The 24,488-nt window shown below is 38.9% G+C and overlaps 1 protein-coding gene across 5 annotated transcripts in view; it reads right to left on the bottom strand.

Moving 5' to 3' along the window:
• LOC148657673 (catenin delta-2-like) overlaps positions 1-24,488 on the bottom strand; it is a 305,588-nt gene that overhangs the window by 125,192 nt on the left and 155,908 nt on the right. For 2 of the 5 annotated variants that reach the window (XM_088644228.1, XM_088644231.1), the window contains 3 exons: positions 18,987-19,178; positions 3,717-4,023; positions 1,812-1,868 (listed from right to left, as the gene is read on the bottom strand). In XM_088644228.1, coding sequence (XP_088500354.1) covers positions 1,812-1,868; positions 3,717-4,023; positions 18,987-19,178 — 556 coding nt within the window. The remainder of the gene's footprint in view (positions 1-1,811; positions 1,869-3,716; positions 4,024-18,986; positions 19,179-24,488) is intronic. The other 3 variants (XM_088644230.1, XM_088644229.1, XM_088644232.1) reach the window with 3 other exon arrangements.

Raw genomic sequence — 24,488 nt, 5'->3', positions numbered from 1 at the left:
GCAATCGATAACTTGCAGATACAACGGGACTTACACTCACAACTGCTCACGTAGACAAAGCTGTGTCCTCAGGGAGCAGAGCAGCATGGCTCCAGAGAAAGGGATAAAAAAAACCTTCTCTCATTCGTCACATCAGTTTGTCTGCACTCTTTTTAGTTTCCTTCAACTTCATACCTCTCAGATAAATTATTGTGCAGTTCAATTTCTAACAGGTGCTAAATTTTAAATTGATTGCTAGGGCCAACATTTCTCTGCTGAAATTACAGCATTTTGTTCCAAAGTGATCATTTCAGAATCTTCTCTAAGCGTCCAATCCCTTCGGAAAAGACAATAAGAACAATCCTTTGTGTTAATTATTTCACTCCATAGCCTCTCAGAGTTCTGTGTGTGAGATAACAAAAGGTTTTATGGTTTATTTGCACTTTTACCTTCATGTCCTAATATTTTGTAACTGTTCCTTATGGTGCCTGTGTGTAACACTCTGCCCTTGACCACAATTTTGTGAATTTTGTCTGAATGCTTTTGACTTTCTTTCACAGCTTATATGGTGCACTTATCCTCCTAATTTGGTATCTTCTGTGAACCTGATAACAATAACCACAAAATCAAGTAATGGACTTGTAAGTGTGCCTGAAGGCATAGGACGTTTGAGTTGAATTTGAGATTGTCTGCATTAAAAATTTATTTTAAAATAATTTTATTCAGCTACAATGTCGTTCCCTCATAATTCTCTAGTTACAGCTGCTATAAAATATCAAAGTGTACAATACTTCCTGTCTAAGAATATGAGACTATTTCTCATATGTGGAGTATGTGAGAAGCAGGACAGGTAGAACAGATGGAAGAAATATATACTGTAAATCATAAATTCATGACCATCTATACACTGTATATCTTTAAAACATATATTTCTATAGCACTAAAATACTTTCCCAATAACAGGCTTCCACCTCCTCATTGGATCTTAAAGACTTTGAACCTATTCACTCCAACAGTCCTCCAGGTACATCAGCTCTCATTATTCCAGGTAACGTGGCACAGAGGTGAAAGGGATTCTTTTCCTTGGAAAAACGAGCATTTCCCGGAATGTTGATTTTCCACCACACAATATCTGAAACAATGCCTCCAGCAGAGTCGCCAACATTAATACTAACGCTACCTGCAACACATCTCTGCATGGTATGTTTCTGTTATTTTCCTGTACGATTGAATACACACAGTAAAAGAAGAAAAGGCCCACTTATTCTACAAACTAGTTTGATATTGGGCCAGTTATCATATCCTTGAAAGCAGCTGTCCCTTAAGCATTATTGCTTTTTCTGTCAAGATAACTGAATTAGCAGCCGGACCCTCAACTGAACAGAAAAATATGAGTGTTTTTTTTATTGAAATGAAATACCCACTAAACAAGATCAGAAATGAAATAAATAATGACATGAATGAATGACAATGGATCATTAAGTAGGAGATATTTCAGGTCTCAGAAAAAAAAACCCAACATATCAAATTGCCAGACAGCAAATGCCTAAGAATGGCATGGGAGTTTTCAAACATTGTTTAGTTTTCCCCAAGTAGAAAAAGGAAGAGTAAAACACACAAAACGCATCACTAACATTTTTTTCAGAATAATAGAAACCCCAGCTGAGTTTGTATTAAAGACAGTGCTAAAAAATTAAGAACCTGTCAACTAAGCTACACAGAGCCTTTAACTCCAAGTCAGACTCAGCTGTAGAGGGTCAATAATTTAAAAGAAAACAGTAAGAATGATAGTAATTAAATGAGGAATAAAATGTAAATAAACATTTGATTACTTTGTCATTCTTTGCTCGGCTTGATTTTGATTCCAGACAAGGAATTCACGGTCGTACCTATCAAGAGACAGGCAAAAAGAAAGAGGTAGGTGTCTAGCATTTAAAGAAATAACGTTTGTCAAATAACTCTGATTGCTCTGTTACTATAAAACACTGTGTGGCTTTCAGCAAAGACATGCAGGTCTAATGAGCTTCAACACCAATACAGTATATATAAATACTCTGTACAATTTGCTTATATGAAATGGATGTGTATTTTTAAAATATTCACCAAGTCATATTCACAGCACCGCACTGTATGGACAATCAAATCATTCCAAACGAGAATACTGGAAACACAGGCCAGTCTACTGGGGCACAGGCACTCTGATCATGGTGGTGCTGACTCCCTCCACCTGTAAGCCCTCTGAATCCCACCACGTTGACCGAAAATCACTCGCTCAGTGGCCCTGTGTGGAGCACACTGTAAACGCTGTTAATTAAAGAAAACATTACAGAAAATAATTGATCAATCCCAGTCCTGACTCCACCAGAGCTTCTTACCTTAATATCAGCTTAGTAACTGATCTGCTTAGTCTTCTTCAATTACATAAACTTTCTTTTTTTAATTAGAAATAATGGGCTTGATTTACTTTTCTGTATGGCTCTTGCATGTGTTATCAATGGGCTGTATACTCAGCGCTATTCCATTAAACTTTGCCTTAATTAAAAAATGCCTCTGCACATTTAACACCATTCTGTTTATTACTGTTAAACAATCTGATAGAAGACATTTTCAAATTGAATTTTAATGACTGATATGTTCTGTAATGCTCTTGAACCTAATTAAAAAGTAGTCCGTGTCTGAGTGGTTGAAGCATCTTCTTCTGACAGAAGCAAACAAGAGACTATTGTGACTATAGTCTAAGTATTGATAATCCTGCCTCTTTCTGATCAATAAATATATACAGTAGACTATACTGTATAAGTGTGTGCATGCGTATCCTAAGCCAACACGAGTCAAAGAAAAAATCATCACTGCTGAAACCATAGTTTCGGTAAAAAACATGAAAAACAATTAACGTGAACATTCCTATAAAAACATGAACTATTATATTGTTTGAGAAAGTGAACCCATGAAATCGAAGTCATCTACGCATTTTTAAGGGACTAATGAATGGAGCTCCAGGCAACTCACAAAGCCTTTTACTCAAATGTGTTACAAGCACCTTTATTGAGCATGGATTTGCATCAAGGTGAACGTTCAGTTCCTTTAATTCAGGTACAAGTGACTGTAAAGGCAGGAAGCTGAGGTAGGTTAGGATTAGCCTGACATGTCATTCTGAGCTGATTCACTGTGTATTGAACATTTCTAACATCAATCACCTTTGGAAACCGAGAAAATCTTTTAATTTGGAAGCAAAAATGGAGATAAAAATGCCATGTACTGTATCTGGTTTTCCACACGCAAGCTTTATTTTTAGTGTACTTATTCTTAATTCAATATTTGAGTGTGTTTTAAACAGAGTGTGTCTAATACTATATTTGCCAACCATAAATTAAGCAATAAAAATCAACAAAGTGTAAACGTCCTATCGAGCAGGGGAATCAAAGTACACGATTGAAATTCTGGAGGCAAGAGGAAAGGGCAGCTTCTGAAGGAATGTGGCCTTCGCAGAGCAGAACAAAGCAAGACGTACTAGAAAGTCTTCCAGCGCCTACCTGGGCTGCACCATTAATATACAAGAATGCTAATAACACTTTGTAGTAAAATGCTTTATGATCTGGTTCCACTTACTGCAGTACCCCGCTATCCAGGCCTGTGTCGTTCCCACTACGGCACCTCTCGGCAAGGATGAGGAACCTTCTGAGAGGCTCATGGATGGAGGAGTCCCTTCAGGGCAAGGGCTGGGGATCCAGACTCACCTGGGGTCCTTCTGAATGCTGTCGATGGAGGGTGACCTGGCCAGGGTGCCTTCGGGCGGGATGGCGGGACCGGACTTGCTGTACGGAGACTCCACAGACGGACAGTACTGGAGCTGGCGGTAGGGGTCGGCGTAGCCGGCCGCTGAGCCAGCGGCGTAGCTGGCTCTCTGGAAAGTGCCCGTGGCGTTCTGGCTGCCTGTGCGCTGCAAGGGTACGGAGTCAACACCAGGGGAAGATGGGGCTACGACAGGAAAGTAGGGACAAAGCAAAAAATTCAGGACCTGTTCACAAAACTGGTTCACTAGGTCTAGGCAGAAGGAGCACGCAAGCACACACACACACACGTGTGAAGAGAAGAAACAAAACAAGGACAGAAAGAAAACACACAGAACAAGAATGAAAACAGGGGATCGAGAGGTGCGAGAGCAGAGTCAGTTCAGAGGATATTGTTTTCTCAAGCATTTCTGAGGACAACGTTACAGCCAAGTTTCAATTACACACAGCAACCGGTGAGTAAGTCAACAAGGAAAACGAATTTTATTGACACAATTGAGTGCAATTGTACAAGTATTTATTTGTCAAATAATGACAAGAAAATAGCTTCAACAAACACAACAGTGTAGACTTATGTAGAGTGGTAAATTACAATAATACGCTGGATATGAAGGTATAAATAGTGTGAACAAAACCAAAATACACTTGACTGAGGGACAAACTGTCTTTGCATTTGGTAGCGTCTGCAGTTGTTGAATAGTGACATAATAAAGCAAAGTGTCAATATCATGTGCATGTAGCATTATTCTAGTCTTCAGAATATACATTCTAGGAAGAAGTAAATGTGTCAGGTCAAACCTTCAGAATGTACTGTAGTTCTGTAATGCACTGTAGCCCAAATGATAAAGCAAAGCTGTTAAAGTTTACAGAGCTTCCTGGAGGAATCAGTGGGAAAACAAATGAAGCCATTCTTAATGCAATTTTGCAAGTGTCATAAAAAAGGAACACACAACAGAATAAATGCAGCAGGGTTTTCAGCAAAGAATGAGGTTCAGAATTCACTCAGGTTAATTTGCCTGAGGATCTGTGAGGGTAATTTTCTGATTTTATTCATACTACGGGTAGACTTCTTAAGGTGGAAGTAGAATGTAAAAAAACTGATTCACAATAATACATAATTCTTACTTTATAACTATATTTTAAATTGTTTTTAATTATAATGTTATAATTATGTTATATTAGATAACCACCCAGTTGGAATCACCACTTGGTTTAATTGCTTTAAGGGAATATGCAACTACAACAGTGCAAGATAGCATGACCACAAATTAGAATAATCTGCCACTGTTGTAAAAAAGTAGAGAGAAAATGTAAATGCAAAAAAAAAGCACAGGAAACATAAGAGGAATTTTTTTGTTAATTAAAAAAATGTTTATGTAAAATTTAGTAATCCCTTCAAACTGAGGTTTCAGAAGCTCTGAGATTTCCACCCATCTATTTGATTAGAAAGTGTAATCAACAGCTCGGCAGGCCCTTGATCCTGAGCCGATTCTAAAGTGATATCACTGCTGGCTTTCTCACAACAGGAGAGATAAACCCTGTGTCTTGATGGGAGGAAAGAAACAGCTAGAGCCTCAATCTCAGGCACTGCCTGTCACTGTTTCCTGGGGTCGAGGAAAACTCTGAGTAGGGCCCGCTGGAAAAAACTCATTCTATTTCATGCCAATTGAGGAAATTCCGTTGTTCTGCAGCAATCACTTTCTTTCAGGATTCAGCCCTTTTACAAGAGGTCGCTAGAATATCAGTGTCACTTATTTCCTGTCCAGGAAACATGGTTTATTGTCAAATCAGATAGACAACAAAGCATTAGTGATGCCCAGATATCCACATCAGCCAGTGGCAGCTGCCTGGTTTAAAGTCCTTGGACAGCACTCCCACCCCCCTCTACTACACTTCCTGGTCCCTGTGCTGGTCACCACTGTATCTGCTTGTACGTAAAACAGCTGAGGTCTCTGCATTACTTAGTGAAACCTCTCATTGAACTATTAATAGGGTTATTCGTTTTTAAACTGATTTAAGCTGCTTTCAAGTTAACTACTGTATCTGATTTAACATATGTCACATCTGATTTCTTGCGGTGGTGGAAGCAGTGGCCTGTTTTCATAAAGTGAACCCATGCACTGGGCAGACAGCTGAGAGAACCAGGGCAACAGCAGGCAGCATGCACACAGGGAAGGGAGTGGGCAGTGCACACACAGGCGCAGTGGGGCTGTAGCAGGCAGGGGAAACCGTCAGAGACTGGTACAGGCAAATACATTCCAGAGTCTGTGATAGAAAATAAAGCAGGGTTCAAAACTGGCAAATCACAGCACAAAACACTAAGGGCAGTTCAAGAGACAAAGTCAAGACAAATTGGGCTCAAAGATCCAAAGCAAGCACCAAGCAGGGAACTAGGGAACGAAAGAACTCATGGCTTGAGAGGCTCCAAGTAAAGACTCAAAGAACAGACTCTGACACAGAGCTTAACGCTATACCTGAGCATTCTTAACTCTATACCTGAGCATTCTTAACGCTATACCTGAGCATTCTTAACGCTATACCTGAGCATTCTTAACTCTATACCTGAGCATTCTAAAAGCCGACCTTACATATTCTGCATCACCTGCACCAAGAGAAGTGTGATTGCCTGCAGGTGATACAGGTTTCCTGTCAGAATGTGTTTCCGGCACTGAGCGGAGGGGTCGTCGGCCAACATTGCAAACACAGTGTTCCAGTGAGGGCAAGCCTAACAATCTGTAACTTAAAACAGAGCTTCCAAGCAGCTACAAACCCTGAAAAATGTATAATATGACAAATGTATAATTAACCAAATAATTATTTCAATCAAGGGTGTGATGCAGTAACTGAGGACTCAACTGGAGTAAAAACCATTATACTGTATATCAGAGACATCAGGTTTAGGACTGGGAATCGCTGCAATAAGGCATCCGAAATCCTTTATTGTTTTTTATAAAATTCAAGCTTTGATTCTAGAGAACAATATGCAGTCAAAAATAGATTTATGTAACAGATCGAGATCAAAGAGCTGGAGGAGAAGAGATAGTTTTGTGCTCTGCTGTTCTGGAGCAAACCAAGAGTCTCCTCTGATGGAGAACCTTCTGCACACACAAGTAGAAACTTGCACTTTTGTGCCACCATACATCACACATTATGCTTTTTCTGTATTTCTTCAGACCATAGGCCTTCAGAATCTTTAATCTCACCTGTGTTGAGCTTCTTAATGCAACATTTGCAGTGGTTACCTTTAAAATAACTTTATCTTTTAGGCACTTATCACCAAATGCTACACTTACTTCATATGATAGGAAGAGCTTCAGATCCCACAGGCTGTTAAAGGTGTGATGTAGATAAAAATAAATTGACCTTTTTCATCCAACAAATGCTTTTTACTGAACCTTTAAAGAGGTTTTCTAAAGTTCAATTTTGAGTCTGTTAAGACTGCTTTTTAACACAATAAAACATGGCTTCTCCTTACATGGCTTTGTTTGCTATAATTGGCCAAATAGCTAATGAAATCCTATATACAGTTAAAGTTGAAATTGCAAAAAGAAAATTGTTGTGAAGCACAGTAAAATTATATTATATTCACCCTGAGAAACTGATTTAATCACCACATGGGTATTCATACCAGTACATGCTATACCTCAATAAACAAAAGGTAGTTCACACAATACACAAAATAAGTCAGAAATCATTAATAGGTGACTTGTTACACATTGTCACAAGATAACAGCAAAGTGTAATCAACAAGTCAACTGTTTAACTTCTAAAGTTACATTTCTGCAAAAATATTTGGTAGTTCAGAAAGTACACCAAAATCAGTTACCTACAAGCCTGAAGATAGTGGTTCAAGTCATAGTGCAACTTAAGTAACTAAAATACATCTAGCATTTTTTTGGGATGTTCTGAAGATGTTGAATGATTTATAACTTATCTTGTATTTAAAATGTACCTTGAACACTGTTAAGAATAGTTTAAAGGGGATTTCAAAGTCCTAGACCTGATACACTGTAACACAGCTCAGAAAAAAAATGCAAGAGTTCTGCATTTTAGGAGCAGCAAAATACAGAACACAAAGAGAATATTCTAAGAATTCACGTCTTAAAAGAGCAAACATCTAATCCAACATTGAATACAGCACTTATGAAAAACATATGAGAAAGTTGGAAAGTCAGTCTGCTTTCTCACAAGAAAAGGTTCTCTGTCTAAAACACAGGAGCCCGGCAGAGCAAGGGAACCATTCTAAAGCTGTTGCCTAATCACTCTCACAAAGGGGATATAACACAAACACTTGAAATACCGCACAAATCAAAAGAATTCAACACAAAATTTATGAAATCAGACATTTTTAGTGCATTTGCAACTTTGATATAACTACAATTTAACCCCTAAAAATCTTTAAATTCAAGCCCAATACTGCTGTTGTATTAACATTAACAAAATGCTCCTTTCTTCAAGGTTAAAGTCTACACATGCAGTATCACACAGAGTATGACATTGCGCAATAACAGGCATATTCTACAAATACCAAAATAACTCTTGCCATGAAATATTTGCACATTGGTGCAGCAATTCACTTGAAGAGTATGCCCGTTTACCTTCCTGGCAAATATTTATTTATAGAGAAATATTCCTTATAGTGATCCATTCCATCACTTCACATTACATTCACAAAGATCAGCTTTAATGTATGTCCGTACAGACATATAATTTTCTTTCTGTCAGATGTAATTGTGGAAATTGTTCAGTGTGTTTGAGACCGTCGAGGAGTTGGCACCAGCGTGTCTTAATGATTTTAATTTCCCACTGAGTAATCGCTGCCTGCACACATTACACGTAGAGGAAATTAATGCTCCTCTGTCCTTTGTCTTGTAGCAGGAACATGAAAGCACAAGGTGACCATTTGTACGAATCAGTCTGCAGTTAAGGAAGCCACTCCTTAAGTATCTATGTAGGAAGGCCTCAGTGTGAGTTACTGCTGTTATCCATCATTTCCAGGAATGTGTCCTCCATGAATGCATAATTGATCATTATGTATGCTTCAGCAGTGGGGTTCTGGAGTTCAGATCTCTGCATTAACCCAAATCACGTCACCTTTTATTGTTCACTTTCAGGCAGGTGATTTACAATGCAGAGGAGCTGTAAAGCAGGGCTTCAGCACCAGTGTTTAATACTACTGAGCTTTAGGAGCCAAATGACCAAAAAGTCAGCTAATAGGAAGAGACAACCATTCTGGATTAAGGGGTTTATCGCAGTTTTAACATTTATTGCACATACTTCTTTTTACTGATGCTTTAGTTTTTTAAGAACAGTTTTATGAGTGACCCATTTCCCCTTTCGAAAATATCATATACTTAAAACTTTTCCTTCCCGAGAACTCTCATGCATGACATACGGTAGTGGCCATCAGGACAGTTGAGTTAATCAAGAAGTCGAGCACAACCACTAAAACACTGTGTTTGCCCCACAAACTGGATTGCACATGCATATAACAATTGGTATCTTAGATTTAATACATTGTGATTGTGTATCAAAGCAACAAGTCAAACTTATACTCAGAAAACACTTAAAACCCAACAACGCTTTAACATTTCCCGCGCACATCACTCGAACTTCCAATCGCACTTCTGCAGATGGCAGTCTTTCTCTAAATTTGTGACTTAGTTTCTTTCAAAACCCTCTATTAAGACGAATGTTGCTTATTCTGACACATCATAAGCTTGTGGGAAGTGTTACCCTTCTGCACACTCAACACATCTTATGCACATATGTCTCTGTTTATTTGCTGTTACTGAATCAACTAAAGAGACGGAGTGTTTGAGAAGAAACTTATGAGAAACAGCATTTCTGTGGGTTTAAGTGAGAACTTTTTGATCTTCAGGGCTGAGTGTCGCCAGGGAAGATATAGTATTTTCACATTTAAAAATATATACTGTATGTATTGTCACATACAGATGCATACAACTGATGCATAGTTTCATTGCTACGTTGTTTTAAAGACTTGTTCTGTGGTTTGAAAAATAACAGGATTTCTATTTTGTTCCTTGGTGCTTCATGCTGCACACCACATTTGTAAATCACTGATGAAGCACTGGCAGTCATTGCTCATAGCTGCACTGTAATTAGACAAGAGCTGGAATCATTATTAGATCACAATGGCAGAAAGGAAGCATTATGATAAATGTGTTTGAGCACTTTTAAAGTGATTAACTTTAGTTTAAAGCCTGTAAATAAATAAAAAATAATACCATGTGCAGCAATAATAAAGCTTTCCTCTAAATTGTTCCTTTCTCAGAGGCTTTGTGATGGACTGGTTCTGTCCTGTCCAGGGGCTCTGTCTCGCCTTGCAGCCCCGTCTTTCTGGAACAGGATCCAGTAAAATTGAGAGACAGGGTCCAGCTCAGTACATGACTGGGTCCAGTTCACTGACATAGAGGGTCCAGTTCACTACAGGACAGGGTCTAGTTCACTACAGGGCATGGTCTAGTTCATTGAGGGACAGTTAAACGAGAGACAGGCTCCAGATCACTGAATGAGTGGGTTCAGTTCAGTACAAGACAGGGTCCAGTTCAGTAAAGGACAGTGTCCAGTTTAGTACAGGACAGGGTCCAGTTCACCAAGAGACAGGGTCCAGTTCATTACAGAACAGGGTCCAGTGTTCTGAGAGACAGGGTTCAGGTCACTAAGAGATAGGGTCCAGTTCACCGAGAGACAGGGTCCAGTTCACCGAGAGACAGGCTCTCACAATGACAGCTGGCTTTCTAATAAAATTATTTTGGGACTCCTACTAACTCCTACTACCTTCCAGTCCAATCACACCATGGAACAAAGACAGTAAACCAGTCAAAATCTAATAAATAAAAACAAAGCAAAGCAATAGGAACAAAGTTATACTGAATAGTTACAGTCATACTGTACTTATTTCAGTATTCGTGGAGTATTGCATTAGAGCAATGGACAGTTGTAAGGAGTTTCCTTTTCCTTGTACAGATCCATCTGATACCATGTCCATGTCCTCCGCCAGACTAAACAATGACTCACATTTACAACTTTATGTTGAATTTCACTTGAATTTCCACAGCGAGTTTGCCATTCCAAGTTGCAGCATTAGACAATGCCACTGATCTTTTATTTATCTGCGGGCTATTGCTCCAAGCAAACAAAAGTTTTCAAAAAATGAAATGTACACAGTATGTCTTGTAAAATAAGATGTTAAAGGTTTGGGTTGTTATAAAAATCTGTACGGGACATTAGAGCTGAGTACTTGTTAAACTGTGTTTATTTTGATATTGATAGCCACAGGTCTACATTAAGAGCAAAGTCAACACTTTCTTCATTTCACATTGGAAACAACAAAGTATCCCTGAGATCTGACATGTGTCTGAATCTGATGGCCTGTTTGTATCATGGAAGTGCTTTCTGGGGCCTCAAGACAAGGCAACTGACTCGATTAGTATTTGACATGTTCACCTTTTCTCTTCGGACTTGAAAGGACACAGCTTTGGCACAATCATGCTGGTAAAGCGTATCAGAAAAACACCTGATACGCGTACCTGAGTATCAGCCTCTTGATCTCCATGCTTATTTATAAATAATACAGATGTCTAAAGCTTGATAAAATACATAGTTTAAAAGCCCTGTCTCAATATGAATTGTTGAAAACATTACCAAATATGTGGAACTAAGAACTGAGTTCAGCAAAATAACATCAATCTATTAATAAATAAGGCACTGGCACTGTTTTATGTGTGGCATATTTAATGGCATAGTTGTTTTACCATAAACACTGCACCCTCTTCCATCAGTCTGACCTCATAGCAATACTGCAAATGACAAGTCAAGGCAATTGTGCCAATAGCTTACAAATATATATGTATGCAATATCAATGAAATTCCTCACAGACAAAAAATCATCAGTTTTTATTTTTATTGTCAACTCAGCTCTGCAAGAGACTGAAAGTGGACCTCAGATGTAAAGGCAGTCTGAGCTCTCTGAGGCACAGCTGAATTCCGCTGGTATGTGTGGAAAACCTCCTTTGCAGAGAATATAACACATTTTAGCACATTACCTCCACAAAGCAGCATCACAGAGACAAGTCTAAGCCAGCTAAAGCAACAGCATTGAGCAAAATGAGTGACAGGATGGGAGAAAGCAGGCCAAGAGCATTAATCCTGAGGGTGAGAACATTACTCTGCAGTGACTACAAATCACAACTGAAAAGATAAATCAGTGAAAGACTTACTGTAGCTGAATAACACTTCCTTCACGATCAAGAAACAGTCCAAAAACCTTTCTGTGAATCTTAATTTCAAGAAATCAGGAAAGAAGAACAATGTGTATCACTGGTGTTTTTGGAATTTCACCTCATTTTAAACTGCCAATCTGCTATGGAAAGGACACATACCTTTTGATTTGGACAGACCTTCTATCATTGTCTCTTAGAATCATTAATACAGTAGTACTCATGCTCCAAGACACATAGGCATCCGTGGAAAGAGAACCTGCAGTGCATCTCTCCTCTAATCACATCTCGAATTTAAGTGTCTTGAAATCTACAGTTCAACAGGTAAATACAAGAAGAGTAATAATGTGTTTCAATGGTTTCATGTCCCATGAGTAAGTGTGTCTGGGATAACCTGCTATCACAGATTCCAAGGGAAAAATGAATAGGTGCAGAGGGTTTGTGTAGGGCTCTTTTCATCAAGTTAGGTTTGTGTCATCCTAGACCTTGCTGAAAAAGACTCTTTTATATAACCGCCAAACAATGTGGTCATTTCAGTCAGCAGGGCAGTGTTTGAATGGAAAAGGAAACCATGCTGCTCACTGATCCTCTGAGAAAGCACTTCCTCTAGGGCTGGGTGAACCCTTTTTATTTTCAGAAAACACTACTTTCTATAGAGATGAATTTGCACTGTTCATGCGCTGATGTCCTTTCAATTAAAATACAGTACAGAGCCTAATTTGCTTGACTAAGTTGGAAATGTCAATGTTATACACCCTTTTAGTCATTTGAAAATGGTGAATACAACTGAGATAAATAGCTTAAAAGGAATTGCAAAAGTCACTTTTCTTCTTTAGGCATCAAAGACAGAAGGTTGCTGCAAACTATCTTATACAGCAGTGAATCCACAAGATTCACGCACCTGCAAAATGTGTTCTGTGCAGTAAAATGCCTTAGATGGAGCGTGGCAGTGCTGTGCTTTAACTAGAGCACACTTTGATATTTCCTGACTGCTTTGGTGACACTATTGGAGATGATTCCTGTTTAAACTAATTACAACCCAACAGGCAGTCGTTAAGTGTAAGCACGTCAAAATACTAACTGAAGCACAGTTGGTGAAAAAAAGCTTGCCATGACCTAGTATGGATTAAATTCAAATCCCTTGATTAGTTTCAAGCCATAAATATTCTTTTTGGCATGTATTTAAAGCAGAAGGAAATATAACAGTAAAACACAGACAGAGGCAGTTATGGGCAGTTATGACAGCAACCTGTATCTTTGAGACATACAAGTATATTTTCAGCAATGACAAAAGTTAGTGTCTCTTTAGCTTTCAACCCATCTGAAAACATTCACTTGTCATTTGCACTTTGTTTTTTTAATAGAGTTGTATTCTTAAAAAGCATCAGGCAAATAACATTACACCTACTTACTAACATATCAGATTTTGAATGTGTATTTTCTACAACCAGATTAATAAAAAGGTAAAATAAGTCCATTACATGTAATTTTTTTTTCAATTTTCTGCAGTCTATCTGTTCTGAGACACATTTTAAAACAGCTTGTGTGCTTTCTGACAGACAGTTTGAATGTTTTGTGAATATCCACAGCAGAGCAAGTGTAAAAACAAGATTCTCAGCAAAATGACTTCAGCAACACTGGGGAAATGGAAGTAAAACTGCAAAAGTTGAAACTGTATCTATCATAGAAAATCTCATTTCTTACTAATCAAATCCCTCAAGGCAATTCTCAGTTACAGATTCCAAGGCAAGAAAGCAGAGAAATAAACTAACTGTGGCAAATTGAAAATATTATAACTGGATTCTAATAATTACAATAGTTTCAACAGTTCTAATTATTTCTTTTAACTGTGAAAAAGGCATTCTTGTTTCTCTTCAAATCAAATGACCACCAAAGAAAAAGAGGTTAAGCTTCTGATTCAAAGATCCGAATTAAATTTAACTTCAATTTAAAAGAAATGGGCAAACGCAGGTGTCTGTAAGTTTCAGCGGGAACGTCCTGAGGGGAAGTCTCTACTAAAGATTGTCTTCTCTACAATGACCTTGGCACGACTGCTTTTACAAGATGAGTCAACGGTGGACAAATTCTCGTTTATAATGCTCGTCTGGGGCCCCTAATTCTATAGCTGGGCATTTTAAAGGAGCCATCTGAGTGAAGTACTCTGGAGTTAGATGCAGAAGAGTCCAGAGCCCCAGCCACTCCTGCTCACTGCTGCCAGTTTAGAACTGGACTGGCAGTGGACTCAAATCCTAGGTGACTCTGCTGATGTGCCCTTGAGTAAGATTCTTCGCTCACATTGCTCCAGAATAAAGCATCCGGCTGTATAGAAGAGAACAAATGTCAGTCTCTTTGGTTAGAAAAGCATCAGGCAAACACTATACATTAATAAACAGTTAATGTACAGCTCAAACTTAAGATAACTGCAGAATAATTAAATATAAAAGTAAAACCCATTTAACAGTTTCAGAAACGAATTAATTATTTTTTTTAACTGGCAAACATGAAAGAACAGTACCCTGTATAATTCCTCAAACAGAAGCCCTGCAAGTAATACTAAAGAACTGATGAGATCAGTGCTGGCAGACATGCTAATATTCTCCCAGCTTTATATAGCTGTTGTCTCTTTCTCAAAAATGGCACCAATGGTTGCTAAGCAACCTAAAACTACTCAGCGTCTGCTGCATTTTCATTTAACGATTAGATTAGCTACTTGTTTTTCCCAGAAGGCAGTGTTAAGAGTATATGTGGTTCAAGGCAACAGGAACTTGCAGGACACTTCTGTTCTTAATTAGTGACAGTGATGTTGCCAGCGTTAAACCAACGGCCTTAATTGTTGCAAAAAAAATGGGAAATCAGGACTGATTTGTCCTCATTGAATGATATGATACTCTGATTGATACACATTGTTTTTTGAAGGAACACAAGGTGTAGCCTCCTTTGTTTAAACAACAATAGTATATGTTGTTAAAATACACTTTTCAGCACAACACAAAATGAACATGACTGATTCCTAGAAAATAAAGGAAACATGATCACAGTCCAATGCCACAGATGCCTGAGACTGCAGAGCCTTGAGTAAAAATGTAAAAATAAAATAAAATAAAACACAGCTTCAACTTCATCAAAACCAAAACAAATCTTAACCATGACCATGAAACTGAAAACCCCATAAGAACTGTAAGAAATAAAATGTGAATTTTCTCCATCATAATAAACGGTGGAAAGAAAAGAGATCAGACACATTATGAGGCCTGAAGAAATGAACAACACTTGAAAAGAACCGAACCCTTCAAGTCATGACTATAACGAGACTTAATTCAAGTATCCGTAAGCAATGACAAAGTCATCTCATCTGACAGATCTGAGGACACCAGCACCAACTCCCACAGCGATTTAATAAATACTGATTGTTTTAATATACCACCCCCTGCTTTCCACTTTCTCTGGCTTGTGCTGTTTGCATTATGTGTTTCTACACACAACATAACACAGCATTTTCATAGCTCGCACTTTTTTGTGCTCGCACACTAAATTTCCATGTATTTATAATTACAATGATACTATTCGTATTTACAGTGTGGCTATTTGTAATTACATATTTGCTTTGAAATAACTGTGGCATGTGCAGTTACATATTCTAGGAAAATATATTACACATTAATTGCACTGAAACTGAATGTATAACATTGTACATACTGTTTGTGCAAGCACTAAGTTATGATATATTTAATGTAAAGTATGAACGCTACATTCTAATTATCACTTCTACAACCTTACAACCAAAATACATGAGAATTATTGGTCTACAATTACTTTGCTCAGTTTTACACATTAACAGTTTTGCCAGGCAACAGGTATCACCCCAGTTTTGAGTAATACGGAAAAGTTTACACTAAAGAGCTTTCATTCTCTGACACAGAATTTCATGCCACAATCACATGTATTTATTTTTTTCAGAAACGGTGATTCTTGACGACATTATCAGCGAATCCATCGAAGGCACTCTGACTCAGTGTGAAGGTGCCGCTATAAGATAAGTGGATTAGATGGGTTTCAAAGCACCTGTCTGCTCCCCACATTGACCCCTGAATCAGTCTGGGGTTCAGACCAAATAAAACATCTGTACCGGATAGAAGACAAAACACATCACACCCCGCTGTGGTTTAATTGCCAAGCAAAGGCCACTCTCTCCCAATGTATGAAGATTAATTTAAGCATGTCTCTCAAAGACCACACGGATGCTTAATTTCCTGTTCCAGTGAGCACTAATGTGAACTAAATACAAAACACAGGATCCTTGAAGAATCCCAACAATCGATAGGAGAAACACTCACTATTCTTAATGGTATCTCAGCAAGACACAGAAGAAATAAACAGTCTGGGCACCTGAGCTCTGCCATGGCCTGACCAGCATCTGGAAAAGAATTCCATTGTGGGCGACTCGAGCGTGAGCCGGGAAAAGACTCCATAGCAGTGCCCCTTCCCGGGATTTGGATATCGGGCTGGAATAACCTGTACAGATGTCATCTGCACGGTGTGTGACCTCACAGCTGCACTTAAACCAAAAACTACCTTTGTAACCTCTACCAGACATAAAAGAAAAAAAAACTTAACAACAAAATATTTCAAAATAAAGTAAGCAATAGATTCTGGAACTAGCCATTGACTAGGTGTTTAATATTACAGTACATTGCTGGTACTAGCACCAAAGAGTTTGATCAGATCTTCACTGTCTTTAAATCTACTGACACCGTGGTCTTATATGACGCACATGTCAGGTATCTGTGGGCGAATTTCATTTAATTACAACTTACACCAGCTCTAAAGCTACATAGTGACCTGCCTTTCACAGCTACTCCTTTAAGTAGATTTATGGGTAAAAATCACTGATGAAGAAATACAGTTGACTGGATTCAATACAATGACAAATAATTCAGCACATCAAATTGTCCATGGGTAGGAGTCAGAAAAATGAGCTTGAATTGTCACGGTGAAAATTCAATCACAGAACCGTTTAATACGGTCTTTGTGAATACACAGCAGGAGCCAAAACAGATCAAATGCAAATCTTTCGAGGCCAGTGTTAGTCAAAAACATGTTTAGGAAATTAAGAGGCATTTTAAGTTTTAATAACATATAAGATGACATAGTTAATGTACATCCGAATGTATGAACTGCAAAAAGGAAAGGGGATTTTCTTTCTTTTCTGTGTAAGTCAGCTGATCCACCTAGTTTCTGACTAGGAAACCTGAAGGAACAATGTTACAGTCATGAGAAAAATCCCAAATGTACCAAATGTACCAAAAATAAAAAACGTGTCGTACTAGTTAAAAAACATACTAATTGTCTGTTTCATGTACAGGACACTAGGAAAGTATTAACCTTAATTAGTTATTATGGCAGAAGAATTTGATACCGTGAAAAATGAAATGGTTTTAAATAGTGTCCAGATAATGTTGAGTAAGAGCAATAAATAAAGTGTGGTGCGAGTTTGAGAGGCAGGAGCACACCAGTTAACTGTAACTGAGAGCTGGGAGATCACCAGTGCCAGACAGGGAACCCTTGAGATGACACTGACAGGGACAGAGCAGGTCACATTCCCCACGGAGGACCGGTGGCAGAGAATGACCATGGAGTGGGAAATCTCAGGAAATCTGCTGGAAGAGGAGGGGCAGGAACAGAGAGGGGGGGCAGGAGGGGTGATGGGAGGGAGAAAATGGAGGCCGGGAACGGGAGAGGATGGTGGTTGAGACTCGGGGGTTTTGATTTGGATACGTGCAGCAATAGGGAGCCAGTGGAGGGAATGATTAACGGAGCAGCTTGAGAAAGATCAGGCAAGATGCAGAGCCCTGGAGGAGTGGGAGTGGACAGACAAATTGGGTAGGGAGGCTCGCCCAGTCTCGTCAAGCAGAGTACTGGGAACTGGACTGGGAGTTGTGGAGAACAGGTCCTGACAGAGGAGAAATGTGTGTGCGAATGGAGAGGGAGGGGGTTTTGTCCCAGACGGAGGAGGAGAGGGCGGCAGAAGGCAAATAGGAAGGACAGAGGTTAGACTTGAGAGAATGAGAGTAAGATAATGGGACTGTATCCATCTCAATGGAAGGAAAAACAGCAAACTTTTTAAATTGAGGACACGTAGACTGAAAACTGAAATTCTTCACATCCACTTAACCTCCAGATTTTTTGATTCATGACTTTTGCTCATCACTCTTACAAAGACTTTGAAGCACAGTGCATTTCAGAACAGAACTGTTATTTATTTAGGGAAACTGGTATCATTTATGATCACATACATCTACTCATAAACTGGTTTAATTTAACAGAAGAAAAGACTTGAGTATTTTCAGTTATAATTCGGTAAAGTCTTGCTGTGTTGGCAGGTCAGATTAATGTTTCATTCATTGAAACTCAGGAAACACATAGTACGTCTTGCAGGCACACCAAGAAACAGAGCAAGGAGACTGTCAAATGCGCATGGGCCGAGTCAAGAAGACAAGCAAACAACAACATGAATATGAAAATGATCAGTCTCCTACACTGAGATGATTATCTCACAAAAATAAGTGGATTCATTCACAGGGTTTTTCGACAACTTTGTGCCTTCATCAGTTACAGTTCATGAATTATACTGTAGTTCACACCCGCTTCTTTCAGTTAGCAGTGTTCTACAGCGGTTCACCCCATATATTGCTATCTGATGTTTTATATTATTTTTAGTAGGTACTCTCCTTTTTAAGACATTGTGAGGAAGGCTATCATCAGAGTACTTTGGTATGGTCATTGATTTGCTTCACACACATTCCCCAGGGGCTGCAGGATTGCAATCAAAATATGACAAAAGTGAAAATGAGGCTGGAGCATTCTTACCTTCGCTGGGCTGAGGAGAAGACATGAACCCCCAACAGCACAGGAACAAGACAGACTTTAAAAAGTGCCTGGACTGCCTTTGAGCCCAGCTGTCCCCTTGGCTTACCTGTGCTGGTCCGGTAGGTGCCAGTGTGTCCTGGCTGCAGTGGGTCTCCTTGACTTTGACTGAGACTCCTCATAGGGGGCTTTTGGTAGACCCTGTCCTCATAGATGGGGTCAATGTGGTGTTCTGGAGACTGCAGTGTCCGGAGCTCAGCGCCAAGGTGACTGTGCTGACTGCTGTAGGATCCTCTGGATCCTGCCAGAAAAAAAACACAAGGTTTTTTTAAGGAGACTTAAAACAAATGCATGAAGGAAGGTTTTAGGGGCACTCAAAAAAGATTCGGCATCTCTAGCTCGCTGTATGTTTGTGTACCTCAGTTCTCTCATGGACATTTCTGTTCCGGAGTTCAAGCGAAAACTTTCCTAAGGATGATGCTCATAACTCACCTTGTGGAGCACGGATCAGTAATGGAGACCGGAGGTGACTTCCTGTTCTAACAAGCTCTGTCTTACCTTGACATGCTTTAAAATGCTCCACAAAACAGGACTGTGAGAGGAGGGTAAGCTCAGACAAGAGTCTCCATGTCCTTGCCTAAACCTATCACCCTCTCACAGGATGCAATCTGCATCCTGATAAACAACTGAAAAGGGAGCTTCAGAATATGTGAAAGACCTCAAGCAGATGGAGAAAATAAACCAAACAAGAGATGTAAGCAATGCTATCATGGACCTTTAGCAAAAGAATTGCTTACATTACCTGCCCTACATGTTTGGGCACTTGGAGTTACAGTAAATATAACAACAGGAGAAGGAAATAATATTTCTTCCCTCCCAGCATCCCGCTTTCTGCAAATTAGTTTTCAGCGGAATGTAATTCCCCAAATTTACAGACAATAAAAACCTGAAGTTTCAGCCCTCACTCCTCCTAATCACCTTATCAGCATCAACCAGCTGTCTGCCTCTGGTCCAAAACCAGATTTTCATTGTTGTACGGGAAGATCTTCAGGGATAAGTAAAAACTCAGTAAACCCAATAGAAACATCATTTTCTCACAAACAGGTTAAGAAATCTCATTGTTGGCGCCCCAGGACTCTGAAAAGCCTGAATCTGTCCATCAGAATTAGAGAAGAGCACTGTCTAGTGCATAAGCTCTAATCCACATCTCAAAGTGGAAGCTGAATGAAAACTTCAATAGAGGAGAAAACAAAAAATACTGCAAATTGAAACATTTATAGACAAACATCACACTGACACCTATACAGTATACACGGCCATCCTTACGCAAAACCAATTACATTTATAGAATCACAATGTCATCTACTGTAACTCAAATAATCATCTACTGTAAAAAACAAAACAGCATTGCCAAGACTAAATAGTGCACAATAGTGATTGAAGCAATCAGGATATGATATTGCAACATAATAAAATCAGTTCTGTTCATCTTAAATAAAGAACTACTAAACTCTTTTTAAAGCACTAAACACTTTAAACAGTCTCTTACATTTTTCACAGAAACATAAACAATGAGTTATCCCTCGTCTGAACAAGGTGTTGTTATCAAAAGAAATATCATTTCAGCTGGAAAGCTTCACACTTAAAATCATTCATTTTCAGCAAACTGCTTTATCCTTTGGGGCTTGGGGCTAGGGGTGAGCCAGGGGCTAGGGGTGCGCACGCACGCACGCACGCACACACTGTGCTCTTTAGAGCAATAACTAAGTTATTGAGCTTTTAACCAAAACTAACATGTGTATCTGTTTATACAGTTGTGCATATTACTGCTTCGCTCTTAGTGAAAGGTCTTGCTCGACATTCCCCTTCAGAGTCCAGAGCCCTGACCACAAAGATGCCAGCGAACCCCAAGAACATGCCTTTAGACAGCGCGAGGAAAGAGAGCGCCTTGCAAAAATTATTTTTGACCTTAGAACATTGGCCCTGCTTATCTTTATGAAGCAAAGCTGCTTCCTTTTTGTATTTTGCAGTCTTTGAAAGGAACACCTAAAGAAATAATTTGTCTTTCTTTTTTCTTGCTGACAGGATGATTTGGCTGTGCACTTGATAGAGTGAAAATTAGGGATTCATGTGAAATCCTTATTTTAACAGTTTTCAAAGCTGCTGCTGGCAATTTAGTATGAAATGGACTCTGAATCCTTGACCACTACATCGTTTTATCTCTTCAGAGGCTGTAATGGTAATTAACATCAGATAGAAAGCTGCACCAAAGCCAGAGAAACCGGAGAACAGGACTTAATCAAACTAGTGTGTAATCATTTTCCAATCTGTGTGTTAATCTCTAGGTGTTTTTTCACTCTTGACTGAGCATATATAATGCCTTTCTGATTTGAAAGTACTTTGCATAAGATGGAACCACTTGGAAGATCTGTCTTAAAATCAGCATCTTGCATTCAAATAAAATCAGAGAGTTCCAAAAAGCCAAACATTGAGAACCAGGCACCAGATAATCAAAGAACTTAAGTGAGACTCTCACACAATGAGAGATTAGTAGTCTTTCTGTGATTGAAACCCTTTACTTTCATTAGAATTTATGAGATTCAAAATAATCAGTGAAAGACTCCTTAAATGTTTATGAAAATGCCAATGAATTTGAGACATGATCATTTGAAAAACAGAATGACTGGGGCTGTCGATATTTGAGCAAATATAATTTTGACAATAAAGTACTTTCTCCAGTTTGTCACCTGAACATCAGAACGGTTAAAGGAAAGAGGTAATCATTTACGCTTAACACACATGGAGTAAAAAAGGGAGGTGCATTTAAAACAGAAAGCAGAGGCATTTTAATATTGTTAGAGTCTGGAACAAACTACCCAGCTGTGTTGACAAAGCCAACTACCTCTAGAGAAGCAAACACGTAAGATGGGCAGAATGGCCTCTTCTCAGTTATTAATCTTTCTAATGATCTAATGATCTTAATAGACCACAAAATCTCTCGTAGTGAAACTGTGATGCAAATGTTTCTTGAGACACTGGAAATCTGGAGCTTAATTCCATATTTATTCACGTACAGTACCCAGTAGACAACCACGACAAATGAGGATTCAGTTTGTAATGCCACATTTTTAAGAACTATTTTGATGCAGCTCCATCACCATGAAACAGAAACCTACATATATTCCGTTAAACAATCTGTCTCTGTCTCCCCTACTGTATGTGCTAAAGATGAACCTTCGAATGCACCCACGATTTGAAAAAAGTGCAGACCCATATGCTGGGAATGGCTATGGCACACGATTCTCACAACCACAAACAACAACTCTCCCAAACAAATGGATTTTTTCTTTTTCTCAATCATCTGCAATTTAATTGACTCAAAACTTTCCTGCTTCATGGTTTCCAAGACAACAATAACTGATGTCAGTCTCATAACTCATTTATAGGTTTATACCCCAGATGGCAAGTAGTTGCTTGACCCACATTCTTCACTAACTCTCAGGAGTGGCAAGAGGCAGTAGAACAATTATCCCCGACTCTGTTTGCTCACTGGCTGCAGGGCGGGAGCAATCACTCACTTTCTAGAGCTTGCAGTGCCAGGAAGATGTTTGTGGATCCCCCAGGTTGGTCTGTATTCTTGTGTATGTTAGAACTAAAATGTAATTAAATTTTCATGTCAGACTTAATAAGAGCTAATCTCATTAAATAAAACAAACACACAAAATCTATTTGAATAATTTAACAAACTGGACCAACAGTAAATATCCTTGTGTGAATAAGTGCAATATGTGAAGTATTACATTCAATAACTGGTGGGACCTCCTTGAGCAGCTATAACTTCAGCTAGATGTTTCCTGCAGCCATTTATCTGTCTCTTGCATAGGTTTTTAAGACTTTTGGCCCATTCCTCCTTACAGAACTGCTTCTTGTCTGTGACATATGAGGGTTTCCTTGCATGAACAGGTCTGAACTTCCGCTTGGCCAATCCACAGGGTGACATTTCTTTAGCCATTCTGTTCTAGATTTGCTTGTATGTTTAGGATCATTAGGATCATCGTGATGCATGACCCAGTTTGAGCTTAGCTTCAGCTGATGAATGGACAGCCTGAGATGGTAACTATATATCCTTTAATTAATTAAGAAAATACAGTTTTGATTAAGCGAGGGTATCACAGTAAAAACTGTAATTCCCATAATTATATTGGGGGTTCTTTTTATTTCTGGCACTAAAATAACAATTAAAACTAGACTACACAGAATAAATTAAAAGAAATAAGGAGTTAAAAAAAGGTTCAGTAGTCAGAATATGTCATTTCAAAGTACAGCACAAGGAAACCTGGTATAATTCGAGTTTCAGAATAGTCCTTGATGTCTATAACACAGAGAAACAAGAAGTGGATCTTCAGTACTAAGGAAGGTATTGGTACCAAGCGACTTGTTTCCTTTGCCTGGTTCTTAAAAAATGAGCCTCAGCTGTCAACACTTAGCTTGTTTCTTAACCTATTGTGGTTGTAGGTTAAGAAAGAAACTAAAATTGCACGGCCTATTGTATTCTGGTTTAGGAAAGACCTGAATCTTCTGGATTTGCCGCTGAAGTAAGTTTTAGAGGTCAGAAGTTCTGAGAGCTTGAAAGAAAAATACGGCTGCACAGAAGGAGTTAGACTTTATATTTGCTGGTTTTGGAAGTAATGAAAGACTTTTTAACACTGTGCTGCACTCTGTGTATACCAGAAGAACGTTTGTGTGGCTTGTTTTCCTGTAGTAGATAACATCATGAAATTGAAAGATCTTGGCCAGTAGTGACCCCCAATACTGTCACAAATGACAAATCAACTGACTGAACAACAATCATCAATGCCAGGAAAGCAAAAAGCACAATACTGCATTCACACCTGAAAGGCCTTAAGCTCATTATGCAAGCTAAACATTTTAAGGATGTGAAGGGCCTATGGATTGTCATACTATACCTGTCTCTGTGCAATATGTTAGTTTGTAGACATGAGCAAAGCAAGTTACACTTACAGTAAGTTCCATACAGAGCAATTCCTTCTGAGCAAATAATTAATCAGGTCGCTGCAATGCACAGAAAACTGAATAAACAAAATCTCTTTAAAATACAAAAACACCATTTTACCCAAAACCTTTTGTTTACCCATTGAGGAATACATTTTTTTCAGAAATACAGGAGCTTTTACAGTACTGTACTGTATATTCAAAAACTGAAACAATACTGAACAGACTAATCCTTTACATTACTAACCCTATGAAAGCCTGCTAATGAAACTTCATATAGGTCTGTGAAACCCTGAGTATGTCTTCAAATACTCTCATCCTTGCATCCACCCACACCCACAAAGGCCTTCTCTAAAGAAGAGGCAGTGTTAGAACTGAGTCTAGCTCATTGGAAACAAGGCCAGCCTGTGCCTTTTATTTTAATCACACTGACATTGGAGGCCAGCCAATGTTTCAGGTTGGCTTCTGCTGGCTTTACAGTGTTTAGTTTTCAGCCTCCTATAGTACGGCAGCAATGCTCTAAACTAAATCAAGTGACAGGTGATAGGGCAGAAAATCAATAATGCCACGCACACTCTCAGAATATCAATTTTCTAGG

This window comes from Lepisosteus platostomus, chromosome 8 (assembly GCF_059453375.1).
Source record: "Lepisosteus platostomus isolate fLepPlt1 chromosome 8, fLepPlt1.hap1, whole genome shotgun sequence".
NCBI classification, from domain to species: Eukaryota; Metazoa; Chordata; class Actinopteri; order Semionotiformes; family Lepisosteidae; genus Lepisosteus; species Lepisosteus platostomus.
The sequence above is the reverse complement of the archived record's forward strand: the minus strand, read 5'-3'. Positions and strand labels throughout refer to the sequence as shown.